Source organism: Amblyomma maculatum, chromosome 2 (assembly GCF_055883805.1).
Source record: "Amblyomma maculatum isolate TAMU_Amacu chromosome 2, ASM5588380v1, whole genome shotgun sequence".
NCBI classification, from domain to species: domain Eukaryota; kingdom Metazoa; phylum Arthropoda; class Arachnida; order Ixodida; family Ixodidae; genus Amblyomma; species Amblyomma maculatum.
This window is the reverse complement of record NC_139345.1, coordinates 1,676,352-1,696,504: the sequence shown is the minus strand read 5'-3', so window position 1 is coordinate 1,696,504 and position 20,153 is coordinate 1,676,352. Positions and strand designations below refer to the sequence as shown.

Genomic DNA, 20,153 nt, shown 5'->3' with positions numbered 1-20,153 from the left:
AAGCTGTTTTCCGCAGAGCTCGGTTCATGGTATCATAAGTACAGTGCAAAAAGATGTGGTTGAAGTTGCAGGTATTACTAAAGAACATTTATGCCCCCGTACAGAGAATGTCTGTTATACGACATTAACCAAAAAACGTTCGCAAAAAAAAAAAAAACGAAAGAAAAAAAAAGGACTATTTTTCTGATTTTTGAGCCCAAACCTTGGTTAGAAGGCGAAAAGCAAACCGATTCTTACTTGAATAGTAGATGTATGCTGAATAGGAAGCGAAGTGATATGACTACCAAGAAGGCCCTGTCCGGAGAGCGGCTGCCTAATAATTTTGACACGAAAAAATGATAACTCGCAGCGCCACATCAAGGCCCGTTATTAGTGGCTACGAGCGTACCGCGGGCCGAACGAGAAGAGAGATTGGCGCCCCGCTGCGAAAGTATCTGTTACGCATGCCGTCGTTCCACTTGTTGTTTCGTATGTTGCGAGGCCAACTTTATGGATGGCATCGAGTATAGCCAGCGGCTACAGACAGAATGTTTTCGCTTCAAAAATGCTCTTCATTGACAGAAAATGGAGCTTTACGCAATTTTATTTCTTTTTACAAGCAGAAAAACACAAGGCATAGCAGATGAAAAATATAAGAAAAGCTCACAGAGTAATGCCTGTGTGGCTGAATTTGACTGCCGCTTGCTTCACGCGCTGTTCACAGTGCTAAATCAGATTTCTGCATTCACTGCTTAGGCTGAGAAAAGCCCACTTTATAGTTGCGTTGAAAACGTCACCTCACAAGCACTGTCTCGATTCAAGTTGATGAGAAAAATATGCCCCTGCGAAAAGCGAACCTATAGTTCTCAGCGCAATACATTCGCCCTTTTCTCACTTCCTCATAGCCCCGACATACGGGAGTGCCGCTATCGGGCTATTCTAAGCTGCAGAAAAAAACAAAAAAAAAAAAAAATCAGGGGGAACGTTTCAAAGGTAAGAACCCAAATTAGCATTCCCTCTAAGGCTTGTTGCTAACGACAAATCGCGAATACCATCCATGTCACTTGACGCTTCTGTGCTTTCGTACTTCTTTCAGGCAGCTTTGCCCATTTTCTTCATCCTTCATTTTCACCCTTGGCATATTCTTCCCCATCGCTAACAAGATTAAGCGGAGCTGACTTTTCTGCAGATGCATTAGTTACAGACATACTCTAGTGGCTTGATTTAAGTAATAATAGTTAAACATTTTGCACCCCACAGCGATTGAGTGGGAAGTCTGCACCATAAAAACGTGTTTACGGCCGTTACAAATAAACGCTGGAAGAAGTTAAATTCTGTTCCCAAAATATGCTCACGCGCCATAGTTCAGTGTTCGGAAGTAACGACTAGGAACAATTAAAACGAATATAAGAAATTTTCCTGCCAAATATAAGCCTTTTAACAGTTTGCTTGACTACGTATTTCCTTGATTATTGCTACGATCCTACTTGACTCGCCTGTTCACGCAGGGCGCTGTCATTGGCGCACTGACTTCTCTGACCGTGACCATGTGCAATAGCATCGGAGCCTTTCACTTTAAGCCAGCCACATGACCTCGGTGATGGGTTGACCTGACCCTGACGAATCTGTAGCACGGAAACGTCACTATCCCCATCCAACCCGGACGTCGCCAAATAAAGCTACACCAGCATGCCTCACAGCGTATTAAGGAGCGTGTCCATACCCGCAGTGCCAGAATTTCATCTGTGTATGCGTAGAGAAGTATAATTCGCGTGGAAAGGATAGATCTAGCTGCTGGTCACTTGCTAATGCGTAGCGGCCAGAGCCTCCCTGGAAACTCCTCCGTGGCTAGTGGCGCATTATAAATTATGTGTCTGACGTATTCGCTGCGATTCTATACCGGTGCTGAAATATTGTACGTCTTCAAAATATCGTACGTCTAGTACAGCATGATTGCGAGCACGATTTAATAATGATTGTTGGGATTGTCTTCAGTGTACTGACGGCTGAGCGGATAACTTTTTTTTCCCCGTTCCAAAGGCTACTGTTCGAAAAATTATATATATTCATTTTGTGCGGTTTCGGGCTTCGTTTAATTCCGGCGAAGGAAAAAAAAAAGCACCAGGGCGAGTGTGATTCAGCGCAATGCTGTTAGCGCTAATGCTTTTGTGGTTTGATCACAGCTGCGATAAATTTCGATTCCTTCTCTTGGCGGATCAATATGCTTTAGCAGTGCAACGGAAAATAACAATCGTGGTGCGTTTGCCGCTCCTATGGAAAGTTATCAATATGTCACGGGCTAGAGAAATGAGATTTAGGGTAAGAAATGTGAAGAAAGGTTTCCGAACAAACGGCTTTCAGAGATGACAGCTCATTAAGAGTTGTTTGGCATCATCAGACGACTCACGACAGCATGTGAGCGGAGCGAGCGGAAATCAAACTTTGGCAACAACGACGTTATTACGAGTTTCTCGACACTGCTCCGGAGCACTGAGGAAAAGACTTAAAATTTAATCGATTATTACGGTATAATTGTTCTATCTACAACTTTCGTGCATTAAAATCGTTGTATGTCGTGCAAATGTCAAAAACCGTCTTCAAGGTATTTAATCTTCATCTACCCACATTCACTATTTGAGGATTGGCGTATAAAATAAGGGACACTTTATCACCTTGCTGTGATAATTAAGGAAGCAGGGAACATGTATTCTAGCCCATAACGTCCGTCCTTAATCAGTGACGTCGGACATTTACCTCGAAATTGTTTTATATGTAGCACGGCATTAATTTTTTGGGCAAATATAATTTATTCGCACTGATAAAAACTGCCGCCACTGATAGGTAACGAATTTCTGTGATTCCTCACGGCGTTTTTTTTTTTTTTTCTTTTTTCGCTGATGATTCGCATTATACTGTAAGCGTCTCACAGTATACCAGGCATGGCAAAGTTACTTTAAGGAGGAATTACATTACTAATTACTTTCCTGAAAACCGCGAAACTATAAATAAATTATATTCCTAATTACCGCTCTCATAATTAATGACATTACATTACGGTTACCTCTGCGGAGCAATGCAACTGCTTTTTATTTGATTTCTGGTTTCCATACACACATAAAAAAAAAACAAGGACACATTGTAGACAAAACAACCTCCGTGCGGACGCGACCCACATATTCTTTCGTCCTACCGCCAAATTCCATTCCAGGCAATTAATTATTTCCTCCCTCTTTTCTACAGCGCACGCAAGTTCAAGTTAAGAGAGCGGCAACCAAACGATTAAAAAAAAAAAACAAGCGTGGTCGAACACTCGCCACTGTCACTCCGTTCAAAACAGAAACGAGCTGAAAACCCATGCAGCTATTTGTTGGCCTGAAGCTGTCTCCTCGGTTTGAAGCGTAATTCAAATTCGATAATTGCGAATTATGAGCCCATTTTTCTAACGTTCATCATGATGAATAAATCTGACGAAGCCCCATTGCTCGCCCGAATTTTCATGAGACTGTTCGGCTGTGCGTGAAGCTCGTACCGGAGTAAACACTCGACTCTAAATAGTGCTGGTTAGTTCGAAGCAATAAAAAAAAAAAAGGGGGGGGGGGGGGGGGGGCATGCGTCAAGTCAGACAGACGAATATGGTAAGATCATCCCGATGGTAGCCCTAGCAATCCTTTATTCAACCTCTATGAGTGGAAAATTTTGCAGGTTTGAAATGAAAACCGGCTACCAAATGGCGACAAACGAACGTAAGTGCAGAACAAATTATGTGTAGGCAGCAGTATCTAGACAAGCTGAATAAGCTCATGTAACTGCGCTTCCTCTTTATTTGGGCACTAGAAATCACTACGATGGAAAATTCTGTTCTTGCATATTTAAATACTCTTTCTACAACGTGCATCAAGAAGCAACCACTCCGCGTCACTTAGAGGACACTCGCTAAAGGATGCAGCATCTCACGCGGGCCAGCTGGTTGCTGAGCCGGAGTTCAGACTTCACAGAGAGAAATCAGACGAAAGTTCCTAAAATGTATGACCTTTAACCGAAACCCGCGGCCGTTATTACAGAAAATTTCCATGGACGAGACATCAAGGCATCCACCATAAATTACGGAGGCATAGCGAGGAAGCTAATTGGCCTGACATTATACGATAACAGTAAAGACTAATTAGTTGGGCATTTTACGCCTACTCATTACTATGCGCTTAGTTTCGTTCAAGCTGCGCTATTAAATGACCAGAGCCGACCTCCAGGCGGGAAATTAGCGATTGGAAATGGTGTTCAATGGCGATGGAAGCCTGGCCTCAAATATTGATGCCTTGTACGCTAGAACTCCACAGCGGGTTATAACTGCTCGAAACTATATTGGGTGACTTGTTCGATGTTAAAGAAAAAAAAAAAAAACGTTATAAGGGATGCGCTGTTTCTTCTGAGACAAAACCACTGGTCTGCACAGATATTGTGTGACAGGAGGTTCAAATACAGGACTGAAAACCGAGCGAGTAACATTGCGAATTGCATGGTAAAAAAATAATAATAAACACTCAACTGTTATCGTACCACTTACCATCTGGAGCTGGTACTATATATATATATATTTTTTTTTCAGCGGTGGTAAACAGGTGTGCGCAGACGATGGTGCGGTTGGTTACTAGCCAATGAAGTGCATATCACTATTTCTAGCTCAGTGCCACAAGCTAATGGTGGTACCTTTTTTCCCTAGATGTGCTAGTGCCTCAGTGCCATGTCAACCTCATGTCCATTAAAACAACACTGCACTCTGTTTACTCCATGGCGAATTAACTATTTAAAGGCTGTTTTTAAAGAATGTTAAGAATGAAAGACTATGTACCTCCAAATTTCGCCGGTGGTCAAATTTCAAAGCCTTTTTCTTAGCCAACCTCGCCAAACTTTGCACTAGTGTCGTTGAAATAAAAACACATCGTTGCTAAATTAAGCATTACTTTGGCCTCGCAACTGCAACATTACAATACCCCCTTAGTCCCGCCCGGATTCATCCACTTTATCCTGCGATCTCAATGAATTCTTCCTTATTGGATTTTTCAGGCATGTTTCTACGCGGCCCTACTTGTCAAGTTAGCTGCGGCGTTAAATAGTATACACCTCAACCTATATACTATCTCGGAGGCACTTGAATATAGTCACATATATGTACAAATATTGCGACTGACTAGTAAACAGCACCAACACTGCAAACGCCTCTGGCGGCTGCGGAGGGAAGAAAGAAAGGAATTCTACGCAGAAAAAAAAGCTGTTGCCACAACTGTGTTTTTATTCGGCCACAATAAATTTCACGTTGCTCGTTTAAGAATTCAAAATCTCTGAAAAATCAACTATACGCTGCATACTCTTGTACTGGAACAAAACACATCTGAAGCAAGAACACTGGCAAAAACAAAACAATTGGAGCATATATTGCAGGAACTAGGCGCTGGTCATGAAAAGTATGCCGAGGTTTATTTTAATGTCTATCTAAATCGTACAAGGAAAAATTTCTCAATAATCAGTACAAATACTGATACAGTCCTCAGAAATCTGCAACAGGAGCACCAACTGAAAGAAAACGAATTCAAGCGCAAAACAGTATATGGTGAAATGAAATGCACTTTCACAGAAGATAGAGCGCCTAAATAATTCAAAGCAGGACACGGAAGAAATGGCATTCGTTTGGCATTCATTAACGTGGTACAGACACTTTTGCAATTGACGGTTAAACGTAATAGGAAATATTCCGGAATGCGATGCAATTTATCCTGCTGCAAAAGAACCGCGAACCTAATAAACTTGCAGTACAATGGAAGAAATGTTTTCTTGCGCTTACTAAATCGGCACAACAGTCGCTCTTGGAAACGTCACAAGTATTCAAAAATCTTCCAGAATCCTATAAAAAAGTCTTTCCTGCTGCAAAAAAAAAACGAACGCATGCCCAGAACTGCGTAAGGGCAGCAGAGGACCGGGATTAGCTGTATTTCTTAGATGCTGTAAATGTATCATTAAGGTCATGACATGCACGAAAGCGGGTAGATTATTTCAGGTTCGGGGAATAATTGCTACACCTGCAATAACATTCTCCATTCCTTGCCAAGTATTCAAGGCCTAAATAAACACATTTTATTTTCTTTTAAATATGTTTACTCACACGTAGCCACGACACAAGAACGCGGCACACTTTCCATAACGTTTACGTCGTCATTCGTGTGCAGTCTTGTGAGCGTAATATTAATAAGCATCTGCTTAAAAATGATTATAATAATCAGGTCCTGATTTTTTCTTTTCTCGCATATGCCCTTTCTTGCTCTATATGATAGCAACGCCAACTATATTTGTCCTACTATAACTGGTCGAGGTTCAGTTTTTTTTTGTATGTATATTATTAAATCTACTCGCTCACGCGATTCAAGAGTATGACAGGATATGCTTGGCACTGTTCCGTAATTAGACCCTGTGCTAGACACTATAACCGACAGCATGAATTTCTGTTACACCAGCTAATTTTCTAATTTTACAGCAGCTGTAGCGATATCTGTAACTGTCTGTAATAGTCAAATATAATATATAACACATATAAATATATAGGGACCCGGTGCACCCAGCAGTCCAAAACAATTTGCATCACGATGTAATTCATTCAATAAAATAAATAAAAGAGATTCCTACAATAGCCTCAAACATGAGGTTCTCATTACGTAAACTTGCGCATCACATCGCGTTCGCTGCTTTGCCAAAGCAATTTTAATAGTAGGTATACATTAAGTCAATGCACCCTTTCACTTCTTCGGAGCTATTTTTACCAACCGCAAGACTGATCCTTACGACAGATAGCACAGTAATTCAGAACACCCATGGAGGAATCTCTATGCTTACAAAGTAATATTACCAGTAAACTCCGTCACCACATGCTAGCTCGGTGCATTCTCTGCCGAGGCGAAAAACTTCCCTTAGTATTGGGAGCACAAAATTAATGCTTATTTGTAAGTTACAGGGCGGTAAGGAACCGTTCTTTTGTTTACTCGTATCTGCACTAATCCTCGTGGTCATCAAAATTTACAACTCGGGAAATTCTTGTGGCTTTAGCTGTACAGAAATGCGAGTTATCACAGCTGCGAATAGGCTTTGATATACCCTGTACATAATACTCTACTAAATCCTTTGAGCCACTTAGTCCCACCCCAAACACACTATCGAAACTGCGCTCAAGACTGCTATTACTTTACCTCTTGTCACAGTGACTTTTTAGTCCATGCGAGACTCATTTATACATTGCAAGATGGATCGCAATCTTTATGTCGAGGTCCAGTAGTCGTTGTGCTGAGAATTGATGGAGTCTCATATTTCACCAGGAACTTGCTCTACATAGCACCTCCTGCGGACGGGGGAAAGAAAGACGCAGGTCTGGTATACCAAAGGGTGGTGGACGTAATCACTTCTGCCGTTTCGGCAACATTCAAGCGCACTTGGAGGCTGCCACGATAAAATAAGACGCGTTTGCTCAACCCTTATGACTTAGCTGCGACAGTTATTAGGTTAACTAACTACTAAGGAACAAAAGCGTTTGCACACAGGCCGTTACAGTCACGCGGCCTTGCGTGACTTATGACCTGGGCCCAGAGGTCGGAATTTCAACACATTGAGCACTGGCCATTTACGAACTGCGATGATGGACGAAAAAGCCCACCCCAATATGCGTCTTAAATTTCCTTTCATCGACTTGTACTCAAGCGTTACGATTACTCAATTTCGTCTAAGTTCATCGCATCTCGGAATCGCTACATTACTATTTTACTTTTCTACGAATGAAGTCGCCAACTAAATGCAAAATTTGCCACTTCCTGGAGCCCGAAACGACGCTCAATGCAGCGCCAAAAGCGCAGGCAACATCATAGTCGATGCGTCTCGAAAAATGGTACACAGCTTTAGCGAAATATTTATATATTAACCCGACAACACAGACTACGCACACACAAAGTTATTTCTTACCTGCGAGGTAGTTTTCCTGACCCAGCAGCATACAGCGCAGGTACGCCGAGTTTCACCTCACGTTGAATATTAGGCAAGCTAAATATAGCGGTCTAATATCATGTTACGTTTTCGAACGCCGCTCCTACTTCCACCTGCATTGCTGTGAACAGCATGCCAGACTCAAGCCCTGGTGTAGATGCTCCGGTCTTCCGTATAGTAGCAGCCATGCAGCTCCCACGTCGCTTTCGGCCGCCCAGTAACGCCGCAGTCTGCAGGATAGCCGCGCGACCTGGCCATTTATACCCTTCCCGCGTCGTTCTCGAAAAATCGACGACGCCCTACAAACTCTGACCAATCAGAGCAGAGGGCCCGGTAACCGCAGCGAGAGCTGGGCTCCCATTGGTTCGCTCTTCTCCGAAATTTCCAGAAGGATCTGGCATTTTCTGCAGCGTTGTTTTCGCCTGCAGCTGCCTGCAGTACTTGCTGCGCAGTAAGAAAACTGCGCCGTTTTCGAGAATTATTTGTTGTCTACCAAGGCCCCACATTACGAAAGATGCACGTAAGATTATTAAGCGTACTTATTAGACTGCAGTCAAGCGGCATTGTGCCACAGTTCCTAGCGACTTGCATTCTGCGAAGCGGATATTGTAGTTCTCATAACATTCGGCAGATGGCGCGCTGTGTCCATAGGTTTCTGTCATGGTTATGTTGTCTCCTAGCAACAACGCAAAAAAGAAATCTGTGGGGGAGCTTTCCACCCAGCCGGTTTTCTGCGGCGCTCGAGAAAGTTCTCGAGAGGCGCCGAAAGGAAACAAACGTGCGTCGCGCGTCATTCACCGCTTGCCCTGCTCTTAAATGCAAGCGCACCGTTGCATTGCGATGGGATTCGTCACTTCGAAGGCCGGTTCTACCGCAATGCGTGGCAATCCACGCACTATATAAATGCGGCTACTGCGAGGAGCCGTTCGCTGCTCGCACGAAGCTGCCAGCGCAAGAAGGAGCTTTGTGTTTCTGTATCGTGTAACTTCTGTAAGAAAATCGGCCGGAAATGTTGCTCTTCCCCGTTGCTCCCAGTTACCCTGATGTTTTCAGTTTTGCTGAGGCAAACCCATGGATAACGAATAGCTTACCACCGCTGGCGAGCTCATTTCTCAATCACATGTTCGCCGAGGCATTTGTGTCACTGCAAGCTAATATGTGCGCTCCAGAACAAACATGCTGCTCGGAAGCATCGGAAAGTCGTGAGGCTTCGCCGGAGGAAGAAACCGCGCCGAGTGATTGCGGTATGCAGCCTGCAGACCCGCGGGCATGCGACAACAACGAAGAGCCTTCAGAAGCCTCGACCGCCTGTGCTGTACACAGCTCGTCTCCAGAGTTCACTCGCACCCTCGACGTCTCGGGTTTCGCTCCCGAAGAGATCACCGTCAAGACGGTGGGAAACAGATTGGAAGTCTATGCGGGTCACCTCGAGAAGCCTTCGTCTGGGGAGGAGACAGACTTCGTGCGGCGGGAGTACACCCATCGTTTCACGCTGCCGAATGATGTTCGGCCAGACTCGGTGACTTCCACGCTGACCAAAAATGGAACTCTGGTGGTGCGAGCGCCCAGATATGGTTTATTGACTGCATAAAAAAATAACTGCTAAAAACGACGTATCTCCTTCGAATCTGGTGGATCATATATGTTTTGTAACTTATTCTTACATGACCTTTATGGACGCTGGTAAACGCCGATTGAAGATTGAGACGCTGCAGTCCAGACCAACGTTCTCAGATAGGCGTATACAAGGGCATTAGATCGAGCCTCCGCTACCTCCTCGAATTCATCTGCACGGACCTGACCAGCATGGAATGTGTTCGACTGTTACAGCAAACGAATGATGTATGGCGCATATATTTTAAGGCATACGTTCAATAAATAAACTTGTCCTGCGTTTCGGCATCGTGCAAAATAATTTGTTCTTACGCTTTTACACATTCAGTCGATGACTTACTGATCAATTGAGCTCGTTATTATACAGTCGAGTGAACTTAATGGATATACTACGTGCAAGTTGTTTCGAAAAATGTACCTACCGGACATTAAAATTAACTGGTTTTTATTAGAAATATTCACTCGCGAAGCGTTCGGCAAGCAGTAGGATCGACTGTGCTAGGTTTGCTGTGACACGTGCGCTCTCAAATTGGTAGTGGATTGCGACGCAAAGATTGAATGTGAGCCTGATGGACCTTCGTCATAAAATAACAATGCTCTGCCTTAGGTGGTTCGTCCTTAGTATAAACTTTTTGTTCTACTTCCTATAGATATTTCTCCTTTCTTTTTCTTTTTTTTGGTACACCTCTCAAGACCATCACCAAATGCTATGTCAGGATATATGCCTGGCATCCAATATTGTCGCTGCCAATAGACCAATCCAATACACGTACAACAGGTCTGAAACAACATCACTTGCAACATTTCCCATAGATTTATATGCCAAATAGTTTGCTGAGGGTCCAGCGGCGTCTGTAGCGACAAGAATTGGACGAGATAAATGTATTTGACTATTCTTCTGTAATGATGAAATTTTGCGGGACGAGCTGGCAGAAGCTGAACAGCTATTTCAGCGTCATCGTATAGTATTCGGCCAGCAATTTTGATGAGTCTAATATTTATATAATGTCATTACTCGGTAATTTGAAAGAAGGAAGGTGAAATTATTTTTTTCTGGAAAGCACACGTCGCTACGTAATTATCACGAAGATGTAGGCACCCGTAGTTACATAAAAAAACAACTACAGAAATCCCACGAGGAGAGGCAAGCTTCAAAATTAATGCCGCAAATTTATGAATGCTAGAAAGGGCGCTAAGTTGTTTTTCTATATTTTAAGTGAACAAAAATACCTTGGAGCAAATCACAGCGTTCATAAATTTACAGCATTAATTTTGAAGCTTGCCTTGCCTCGTGGAACTTCTGCAGTGTTTTTTTTTTAATGAAACTGTATAGAGCTTTAAAAAAACAAACTACAGAAATCCCACGAGGAGAGGCAAGCTTCAAAATTAATGCCGCAAATTTATGAATGCTATGAACGGCGCTAAGTTATTTTTCTATATGTTAAGTGAACAAAAATAACTTGGCGCAAGTCATAGCGTTCATAAATTTACAGCATTCCACTACGTAATTATCACGAAGATAAACACACATGTTCAAGGATGTCCTTAGATTAATTGTTATTCATTGCAAGTTGGTAACCAAACTCGGTAAAAATGAAAGTGACTATACCAAAGGGAGCATTTAAGCGTGCTCCCTCAATTATATGCATGTAATATTACCCAAGATATTTCAACGCTTATAAATAAACATGCATATGGCGCGCACAATCTGGCCATAAGATTAAATGTACTAAAAGTATATAGATCGTCATCTAGGGTGGTTGCAGGTCTTTGCTTTATTCAAGTTTCTGCAAGCATTTTCCTTACCGTAAAAGTTGCATTGGAGAATTTAAATTACTTGGAGGGCACGCTTGTTTGGAATGAAGCCTTACATGCTTGCTGTTGTAGCTTGTTTCTGCTTTCAAACAAAAACTTTCAAAATAAAGAAGAAATTAAGCGTCTCCGTGCGCCAAGTTCGAATCCTGACTATTTGAAAAGAGAAAGAAACTTAGAATCTACAAATAACTCGGCGCATTCTATGGTTGCGATAAATTTCAGAAGCGAAATTTTTGGCGTCGTTGAATATTTCCAATTACTCGCAGCCAAAAGTGCAAAAACCGCACTTACGTACAAGCGACGATGTCCCCCTCCTCCAGCTTAAGAATTTTGTGCATCAATATATTTTTCTTTACAGAAATAAATCCATTTTACTCCTTTTGAATCTTCACTTTATGATATAAAGAATATTGAATAAATCGAAGATTTCCGCAAGATCTCGCCTGAAATCATCCAGGACATTAGCAAGCGTATGAAGGAATTGCTCACGAGTTTCCCAAAACCAGTTAAGAGTAGACGTGGTTAAGAGAAACTATAGGATGGACAGCTGTGATCAATTTAGCAAGCTGAAGTGACCAATTGTCACCTACAATTAATCAATGTAGCTATCGAGGTAACAAATTCGACACTGAGCGTTAATGAGCTTTTCCAACGAGCCCAGGGCCAAAGCACTCTTAATTAGCGTTAAGTCGTGTTTTTAAAAGCACGTTGTTTAAACACACTGTTAACTGCGACAAATTACCACAAATGCAAACTACGTACGGTGTTCTGCTAAAATGCTAAGAAAATAGTGGTAGAATAGAATGCATCTTTACTTGCCCTCACCTGACATTTATTTCAGACTGACTAAGCCGCAGAAGACATTCAATGAAGTCATTAAAGTAAAGGATGGTTTTATGAGTAGCTCATGAAGGAAGTGGTGGGAATGGGTGACGGCGGGGGGGTCCCATTTGTATAACCAATTTCTTGAGTTTTATTTGCCCGATGGAAGTGGTGCCAGTGGGAAAGTAATCGCGTGGAAAATTTCTCGTTCAGAGTAGAAATTGAAAGAAGCCCTCTCGAACATCTGAACATGTGAAAGGCCATCCGTGCAATGCTAGCGAATAGGGAATCCGAGCTGAAGATACCTTGCTCCGCGACGTTAGCGCTTATTTTCTAGAGAGAAGCTGTGTACTTTCACACGAAGCTGCTTGCAGCGGGCGAGCGCGGCGAGGCGCGTGTACACGGAGGACGGGAGGAGGAGCGTTTGAGGGGAGACGCGTGCAAAGTATATATGAGCTTTCTGCCAAAAAAAGTTGGATTTCTCAATCTCGTATTTTTCAGTTCCTCAGCTTACGTAGAAATTAGATGAAAACTTTGTTTTTGTCTGAGCTCTCGAGGGCGAGAAATTAAGAATAACCGACAGACTGTGATCACTGCGCGCCGCAACAAATCCGAATGTGAGCCGCATAGTTTATTTTCAAAGTGAGCGCTATGACAAGCCCGAAGCATTAACAAAGCAAGAATACGGAATCACGCCACCTGGCCGAGGTTGGACAAACTGACTAGGTCTGTTTAGATGCCAACAGTTTCGAATTGACCGGCAGATCTACCTGTATTTAGTGATACAGTTGAATCCCGCCACAACGAATACCGCCACAACGAAATTTCCGCGACAACGAATAATTTTTTATTCCCCGCGAGTATCCTATAAGAATTAATGGCCTAAATTTCTCTGCACAACGAACCATTTTTGCAGAGCGTTTCCGCTTCAACGAAATTTTCGCGTTCAAAATCGAAACCGAAACTAGTTTTATTGGCGAGAAGTCCAAGTCAAATCCAAAGCCACATTAAGCATGAAATCACGTGATTGCAGTTCCGCCATTTTGGCTTTGTGTCGTGGTCGCGTTGTTCACTCGCTGCCTTTCTCTTCGACAACGACGAGTTTTCATCCGCAGGACACGATGGCAACGCAAGTGAAAAAACGCAAAACTCTTTCCCTTGAGCAAAAAGCTCAAATAATCGTCCAAGCAGAAAGCGGAAGGAAGAAAGCGGCAATTGCTCAAGACTTCGGAATTCCTGCAAGTTCGCTGTCAACGATTCTAGGCAATAAGGACAGCGTGAGAATGGCACTTGCTTCAGGCACATCCTCGAAGCACAAAAAGGTGACGCGGCCCCTCCATGAAGAGTTGGACAAAGCAGTGCATGCGTGGTTTGTGGAAGCACGAGCCAGCAACGTCCCCCTGTCCGGAAGCATCGTCCAGCAGAAAGCCTTGAACTATGCATGCCTACTTGGCATTGATGATTTTAAAGCCAGCATTGGCTGGCTAAACCGTTTCAAGGCCCGCCATAACATCGTTGGAAAAGTGTTGTGCGGCGAGTCAATGTCAGCAGACGTGGACGGAGCAGCTGCTTGGAAGGCGAGTAACATGGCCGGAATTTTAAGCAACTTCGCGCCTGCAGACATTTACAACGCCGACGAGACCGGGCTATTCTACGAGATGTTGCCGGCTAGGACGCTCGACTTCAAGGGGCAGCGCTGTCACGGCGGCAAACACAGCAAAAAACGCATCACAGTGCTGCTTTGCACAAACATGGATGGCTCGGACAAGCGTCCGCCGTTAGTCATAGGCAAAAGTGCCAAGCCGCGCTGTTTTAAGGGAACTCGTAGCCTACCTGTGCAGTACAAGGCGAACAACAAGTCATGGATGACCCGCGCTATTTTCACCGAGTGGATGATGGCATTCGACCACGACATGAAGCGGCAGGGCCGTAAAGTTTGCTTGCTTTTGGACAATTGTTCAGCGCATCACTCCGACGAAGTCAAGCTCACTAACACGGAGCTGAGGTTTTTCCCTCCCAATTGCACGTCTGTCTTACAGCCTCTCGATCAGGGCGTGATTCTTAGCCTGAAGCGCGCTTACCGCGGGAGGTTAATTCAGCGGCTGCTTTTTAACACTGAAACCGGCCGAGACACGAAGGTGGACTTGTACGTGGCACTGCAGATTATGTCTGCTGCCTGGAGCACACTGGGGCGCTCAGTAATTGTGAACTGTTTCAGGCACGCCGGATTTGCCGAAGGTCGACCCGTACACTCTGCTGGCCTAACACCAGGCGTTACAGACGACGACGAAGAGGCGTCACCCGGCAGGTGGCGTCACCGGCTCCGGGGATCGCGGCCGCCTGGAAAACGCTGGGAGAAATAGGAACCGTGCCGCCTAATCTCGAGCTCGACGAATACATCGGCGCTGACGCTTGTGTTGTTGTTCACGAAGATGTGAGTGATGAGCAGATCATAAAAGCTGCCCGGAATGATAAGGACTCTTCCGATGAAGAAGACGACGACGTACAGGAAGCGCCGGCTGCGGCAACCGCCGTACAGGTGATGGACGCTTTTGATGTCATCAGGAATTTCGTTGCTGTCCGAGACGACGATGTTGCAATGGGTTTGCTGACCGAGTGCGAAAATCGCGTGACGGCGTTGCTCGCCGTGAAGCGTAAGCAAACCAAGCTTACAGATTTTTGGCATTAAACGCCTTTGCTGCTGCTTGGGCAATTCTTTCTGCGTTTCACGTCAAATTTTTGCGATAACGAAGTTCCGCGAGAACGATTTTTTTTTCGTGCACCGTGAATTTCGTTATAGCGGGATTCAACTGTAGTTTGCAACACGTGTCGTTTCTGTTGCAGGTATAATAAAGTCCATCCTTGTTTAGTTGTAGAACACACACACACACACACACACACACACACACACACACACACACACACACACACACACACACACACACACACACACACACACACACACACACACACACACACACACACACACACACACACACACACACACACACACACACACACACACACACACACACACACACACACACACACACACACACACACACACACACACACACACCATTATTTGGAAGTTTAATTTCATGTTCCATTATTTCGCACCGCTTGTGCACGATATCCAGATCTTCTGTAAAGCACGTAAATCGTTTCACGGCTTTCATCCTCAATTGCGCCTTTTTTAATACTAAGGAACCAAACATGAAACTAAATAGTATAGGCGAGCTGAGAGCATGGAGGAATTTTCTTCTTCTTTTGCATCGTACTTTTCATGAAAACGTATTTTCACGAGTGCTACCACCTTGCGGCCTTAAGGTGAAACCTAATCTTTCGAACACTGGCCGCGAGGAGCCGCTAGCAACGCTAGAAGCTGCAGCCGCCGTATCGACCACGGCAATATGCTTGAATGCTTACAAGGCTGCCTCTCTATCGTGGAGCGAACGTCGCATGGGGGACGGTAGACAATGCACCCATATTTTTTTTTTTTTTAATATGGGGCAAAAAGACCTTCCCAGCTGGTATACAGTAGCTAACTCAGCTGTGAAGATTAATTTCAAAGCGATGCTTTGGTTCTACCCGCCTGGTATTCGAATCCAGGTCGAGGTGGCCTTCCATAGGTACGCCACTTCAGCGCCGGAACCACGCCAAAGTTTCACTTCTGTGTTTATTTCATAAAGACGTTGGCACACGCCCATCGTTATTGTCTCTGGAATCTCATCGATCACCGCCATAATGGCGCTTCACTGGCAAAACTCTCATTTAATTCCTCTGCGTAATATGGAGAAATTAATCTCTGGAATGAGCCTTCTGACATCGCAATTTCCTCATATGATGCTAAAGAGATAAACTCCTATGCATGCCTTTATCGTTTCATTATCGTTCCAAATGTACGGTGGTTCCAGCTGCTTTTATTGCGGTTTTCTGGTGTACCACTGTTTCATTTGCACCCGGTTCACTATTTTTTTTTATTTTAGCATTTTCGTGTTTATGTCACTTTTACTTCATTTTTGAATTAGCTTTGTGTTCGATTCGTCATTTAGGTTGTGTCGTTTTGTGGTTTGCTATTTCTCTATATTCCTCTTCTTGCGATTGTCGCTGTCCCAAAACTCAGTGCTCTTCGGGGTCTGGGAGGTGCAAATAAATAAACAAATAGGATGCGATGGATCTCTTAGCGAGATGACAATCTACATAGCAGGGTGCGGTGTCCGTGTACGGGTCCAGCACCGGAGCGCCAGGGTCCGAGAGAGGAAGGAAACTTATTAAAGATAATTTTTTGCAGGACATAGATAGTGCCCAGTCCAGGGTTCCGCTGGCGGCAGATGTCTTCCGGACTAGCTGACTGGATGATCCATGCATGATGATCCATGCTGTCGCTGGTCAGCGCCGCCTACCACCACTCGTGTTTCGGGTGTCGCACTATTAAGTTTTAATCGGGCTTCTCCTGAAATTCGCAGAAGGTCTAGTAGAACGTGGCGCTTGCTCTGCACCAAGGGCGGTAACTTTGTTATATTGTGGGACTAATTTTGTTTAAAATATGAAGATTAAGAAATGTGTTGGTCTGTATTCTCATGAGGACAGTTTTTTTGTGTAGTGGTGAAAACTTTCCAGCCTGTTACCGTATATAGACCAACACCGTGTTTACAAACAAAGGGGGCGCTCGCGGCGTCGCAGCCGACTGAGGGTGAAAAATAGGGTTAGCGCCCATAGGAATACATGGAACCGAAATATTTCTAAGCAGTTTTCTCATTTCACAGGGCACCTGTGATGTCGTTATTCAGTACAAAGCAACTATGAACATCCTAGAACAGATCACGAAAGTATGAAATCTCATTAACGAGGCGAAGTATTTTTAAAATACCGCGAAACGTATGGGGGTGCAAGTTGGGAGGGTGACCCGTAGAAATACATGTAAACACAACTTACCGGAACATTTTTTTCATTTCACAGAGCATCAGAAGTGGTGGCCGGTCGTTAAACGTTGACCAGCGCTTTGAAGAAGTGTGTGATAAAGTAGGGTGCGTCATTGCGGAGGCAGTCTACTTTTAAAACTCCCCGAATAACCTGTGTTATGAATCCAGACACCGCCAAAAGGCAAGCTGGGTGTAGCGAATCGCGCAGTTTTGCTTACAGTCTGATATGCTGCCGCTTAGGGTAAATAAGCTTGATAATACTGTCGCTCCAGTGATACGTGCTAGACAGAATTACATTTAAAAAGCAGTTGTCAAACGCCATACGACAATATGAACCAAACGAGATTCGCGCATTGCAGCAGACGACAGCGTATCTGGCGATACCCACCGCGGCCGCCTCCAGCTCCGGAGCGTCTGCTAGCGACAGCTCCGGTGGCGCATTGCCGTCTGCAACTGTGCGCGGTCAGTTTATCGTGCTGTGAACTGTCCCGCAAGTCGTCAGACTTGCAGTACTTGCAAGGGAATGTAGTGTGCCATGCAACATGATGTCAGGGCGTGATACAAGACGTTCACCAAAAAATGAGGAGGGTTCAACGCTGCTGAACCGAGTAAGTTGTTGCGTTAAGTTGTGTTTACATGTGTTTCTATGGGTCACCCTCCCAACTCGCACCCGCATACGTTTCGCGGTGTTTTAAATATACTTCGCCTCGTTAATGAGATTTGATACTTTCGTGATCTGTTCTAGGAGGTTCATGGTTGCTCTGTACTGAATAACGACATCACAGGTGCCTTTGAAATGAGAAAGTTGCTTAGAAATATTTAGGTTCCATGTATTCCTATGGGCGCTAACCCTATTTTTCACCCCCGGTCGGCTGCAACGCCGCGAGCGCCCCCTTTGTTTGTAAACACGGTGTTGGTCTATACCTCCTCCATGACTATAAACAAGCAAGGCGATCGAGGTGGCGCTGCCGTCGTCAGCGATCTTGCTCGATCTTGGCTATTTATTAGCACTTAGCGTAATTCAACCGAGTAGCGCGTGCGAAAGCTTTTGCGCGCCACACATGGAAGTTGATGGAGACGACTGCTTGCATTGCACAGCGCGAGAGTGCATTGCAGTCTGCACGCGGAGTGCTCGGCTGAGGCGATAGCTGCAATTGCAGTGGTATTAATCAGTGCTTCCAGTCTCGCTTTAGTATCATCGTCTAAACGTGGCATCAACGGCAAAAACTCTGTATCAATCCCAGCTCAATCCCTTTCTGCCCAACAGTTCACTGTAATATTTCACAAACGCGATGCTATTGATGGACTGAGTTCAGGGAAGACACTTGGGCCTGGTGGTTTAGGCGCAGCCTTTTGCAATGCTTTTAAGCTAGAACTTGCCGAGGCTCTTCATCGCCTTATAACCGAAGCATATAATAAAGAAGAAAGGCCACCATCATTCCGCTGAGCACATATATAGTACAGATCCCGAAAAGTGATGGCCCTGTCAAGCTTCATTCCGTTCGGGCTTATCTCCCCAGAACACTTACAAATGTCGATTACAAAATATTCATGAAAGTTTTAGCAAAAAGAGTTCAATCTGTTATAAAATGTTTAGTTGGACCTCACCAGACGGGTGGTATAAAAGGTCGGACTATTACTACAAATGTCTACGTTGCAAGAAGCATTCTTGAATGCTGTAAGGATCTGAGAGATCGGGTAGCCTTGGTGAAATTAGACCTAGAAAAGGCATTCGATCGCGTTGTGCATAGCATTCTTTTTAGTACTTTGCAGCAGGCCAATGTGGGCACTATCATTTTCGATGGAATAAACCTAGCTTATAGAGATTGCGGTGCTAGGATTATAATAAATAAAAGGCTCACCACAACAATTACGATTAACCGTTCTGTCTGACAAGGACGTCCACTTTCCCTTCTTTTTGCCCTATATCTGGGGCCCTTCTGTATAAAAACTTTGCAAAATGAAAGGATTGAAGGTTTAAGTCTATTGCCCAGTGAATTAAATATACTATCCTACGCAGATGATATAGCCATATTTTTCCGGAACAAAGAAAGCGTCAGAGAAGCCGTGCAAGTTGCGCGACTTTTCTGTAAGATGACAGGCAGTGCCATAAATTGGGATAAGTGTACAGGCTGGTCCAATAAGCCAGTTTGTTTTTAAAGCATACAGTGGTCACTTACACCGACAAATTACCTGAATGTTCCGCTTCAGTATTACGAGAAGCCTGCGCACTACTGGAATGAGGAGATAGAAAGAGTGCGTGAGAAAACATTAATATAGGGTGGCAAAAATTTGTCCATGTTTGCTCGTGCAAAGGTTTTCAACATGTTTGTCGTGGCCAAAGTGTGGTATACGTACTTCAGGCTTTATGCATGGCTAGAATAAATGTGCAAAAATTACACATGATTTTCGCTGCGTTTGCGTGGGGGTCAACATGGGAGCGAACGAGCCGCACAAACTTGTTTCGGCCGCTAAGGGCTGGTGGTCTCGTCGTCGTCAATTTCTTTTTGAGGCAGGCTGTATCGCGTTTTTCTTTTCTTTTTGAGAGACCAGAATGATGAATGATGAGTTCATGCGTATACAGTGCAAACAAGTCAGGCTCTGTGAATACCTATCTGTTTTGCCGTGCCATCGTACTGCGTTAAAAGGACAAGACTAAGGAGGGGTTATCTCCGTGATATGGTTGGCGCTTTTAATATACTAAGGGTGCGCATTTCATGGAAGTATCTGTGTACTGTTTCCAGAAAGAAGCTTTACAGGGATCATGTTGATAGCATGCTGCCAATGCCTATACTGCTCGAGATACTGTGTGTACGCCACTAATGACGTTTTGAAAAGTATTAAAATGATGCCTGTTCGACCCTCTATCAAATCATTTTTTTTTCTTTTTTCAACTTCATAGTGACACGTTCCCCTTCAAACCTTGGCTCCAGGATAAAGGGTTTTTTGTTCCTTGGACGTTACACTGTCTCCTTTGTCGGAAGC

General features: G+C 44.2%; 2 protein-coding genes across 4 annotated transcripts in view; one reads left to right on the top strand and one right to left on the bottom strand.

Moving 5' to 3' along the window:
• The window catches only part of LOC146197819 (uncharacterized), a 129,951-nt gene extending 121,554 nt beyond the window's left edge, over positions 1–8,397 (bottom strand). For 2 of the 3 annotated variants that reach the window (XM_084593053.1, XM_084593052.1), the window contains exons 1-2: positions 7,972–8,397; positions 7,209–7,357 (exon numbers count right to left, since the gene is read on the bottom strand). The gene's annotated coding sequence lies outside the window, so the exon portion shown is untranslated. The remainder of the gene's footprint in view (positions 1–7,208; positions 7,358–7,971) is intronic. The other variant, XR_014704899.1, reaches the window with a different exon arrangement.
• A 362-nt stretch (positions 8,398–8,759) lies between these two features.
• On the top strand, positions 8,760–9,886 carry LOC146197818 (uncharacterized). Its single transcript, XM_084593050.1, has one exon. It carries the CDS (start codon positions 9,002–9,004, stop codon positions 9,581–9,583), a length of 582 nt encoding a protein of 193 aa, XP_084449176.1. The 5' UTR covers positions 8,760–9,001; the 3' UTR covers positions 9,584–9,886.
• Positions 9,887–20,153: the final 10,267 nt, after the last annotated feature.

Coding starts and splice junctions, on each gene's coding strand:
- LOC146197818 (XM_084593050.1), top strand. CDS start 9,002: ATGTTGCTCTTCCCCGTTGCTCCCAGTTACCCTGATGTTTTCAGTTTT.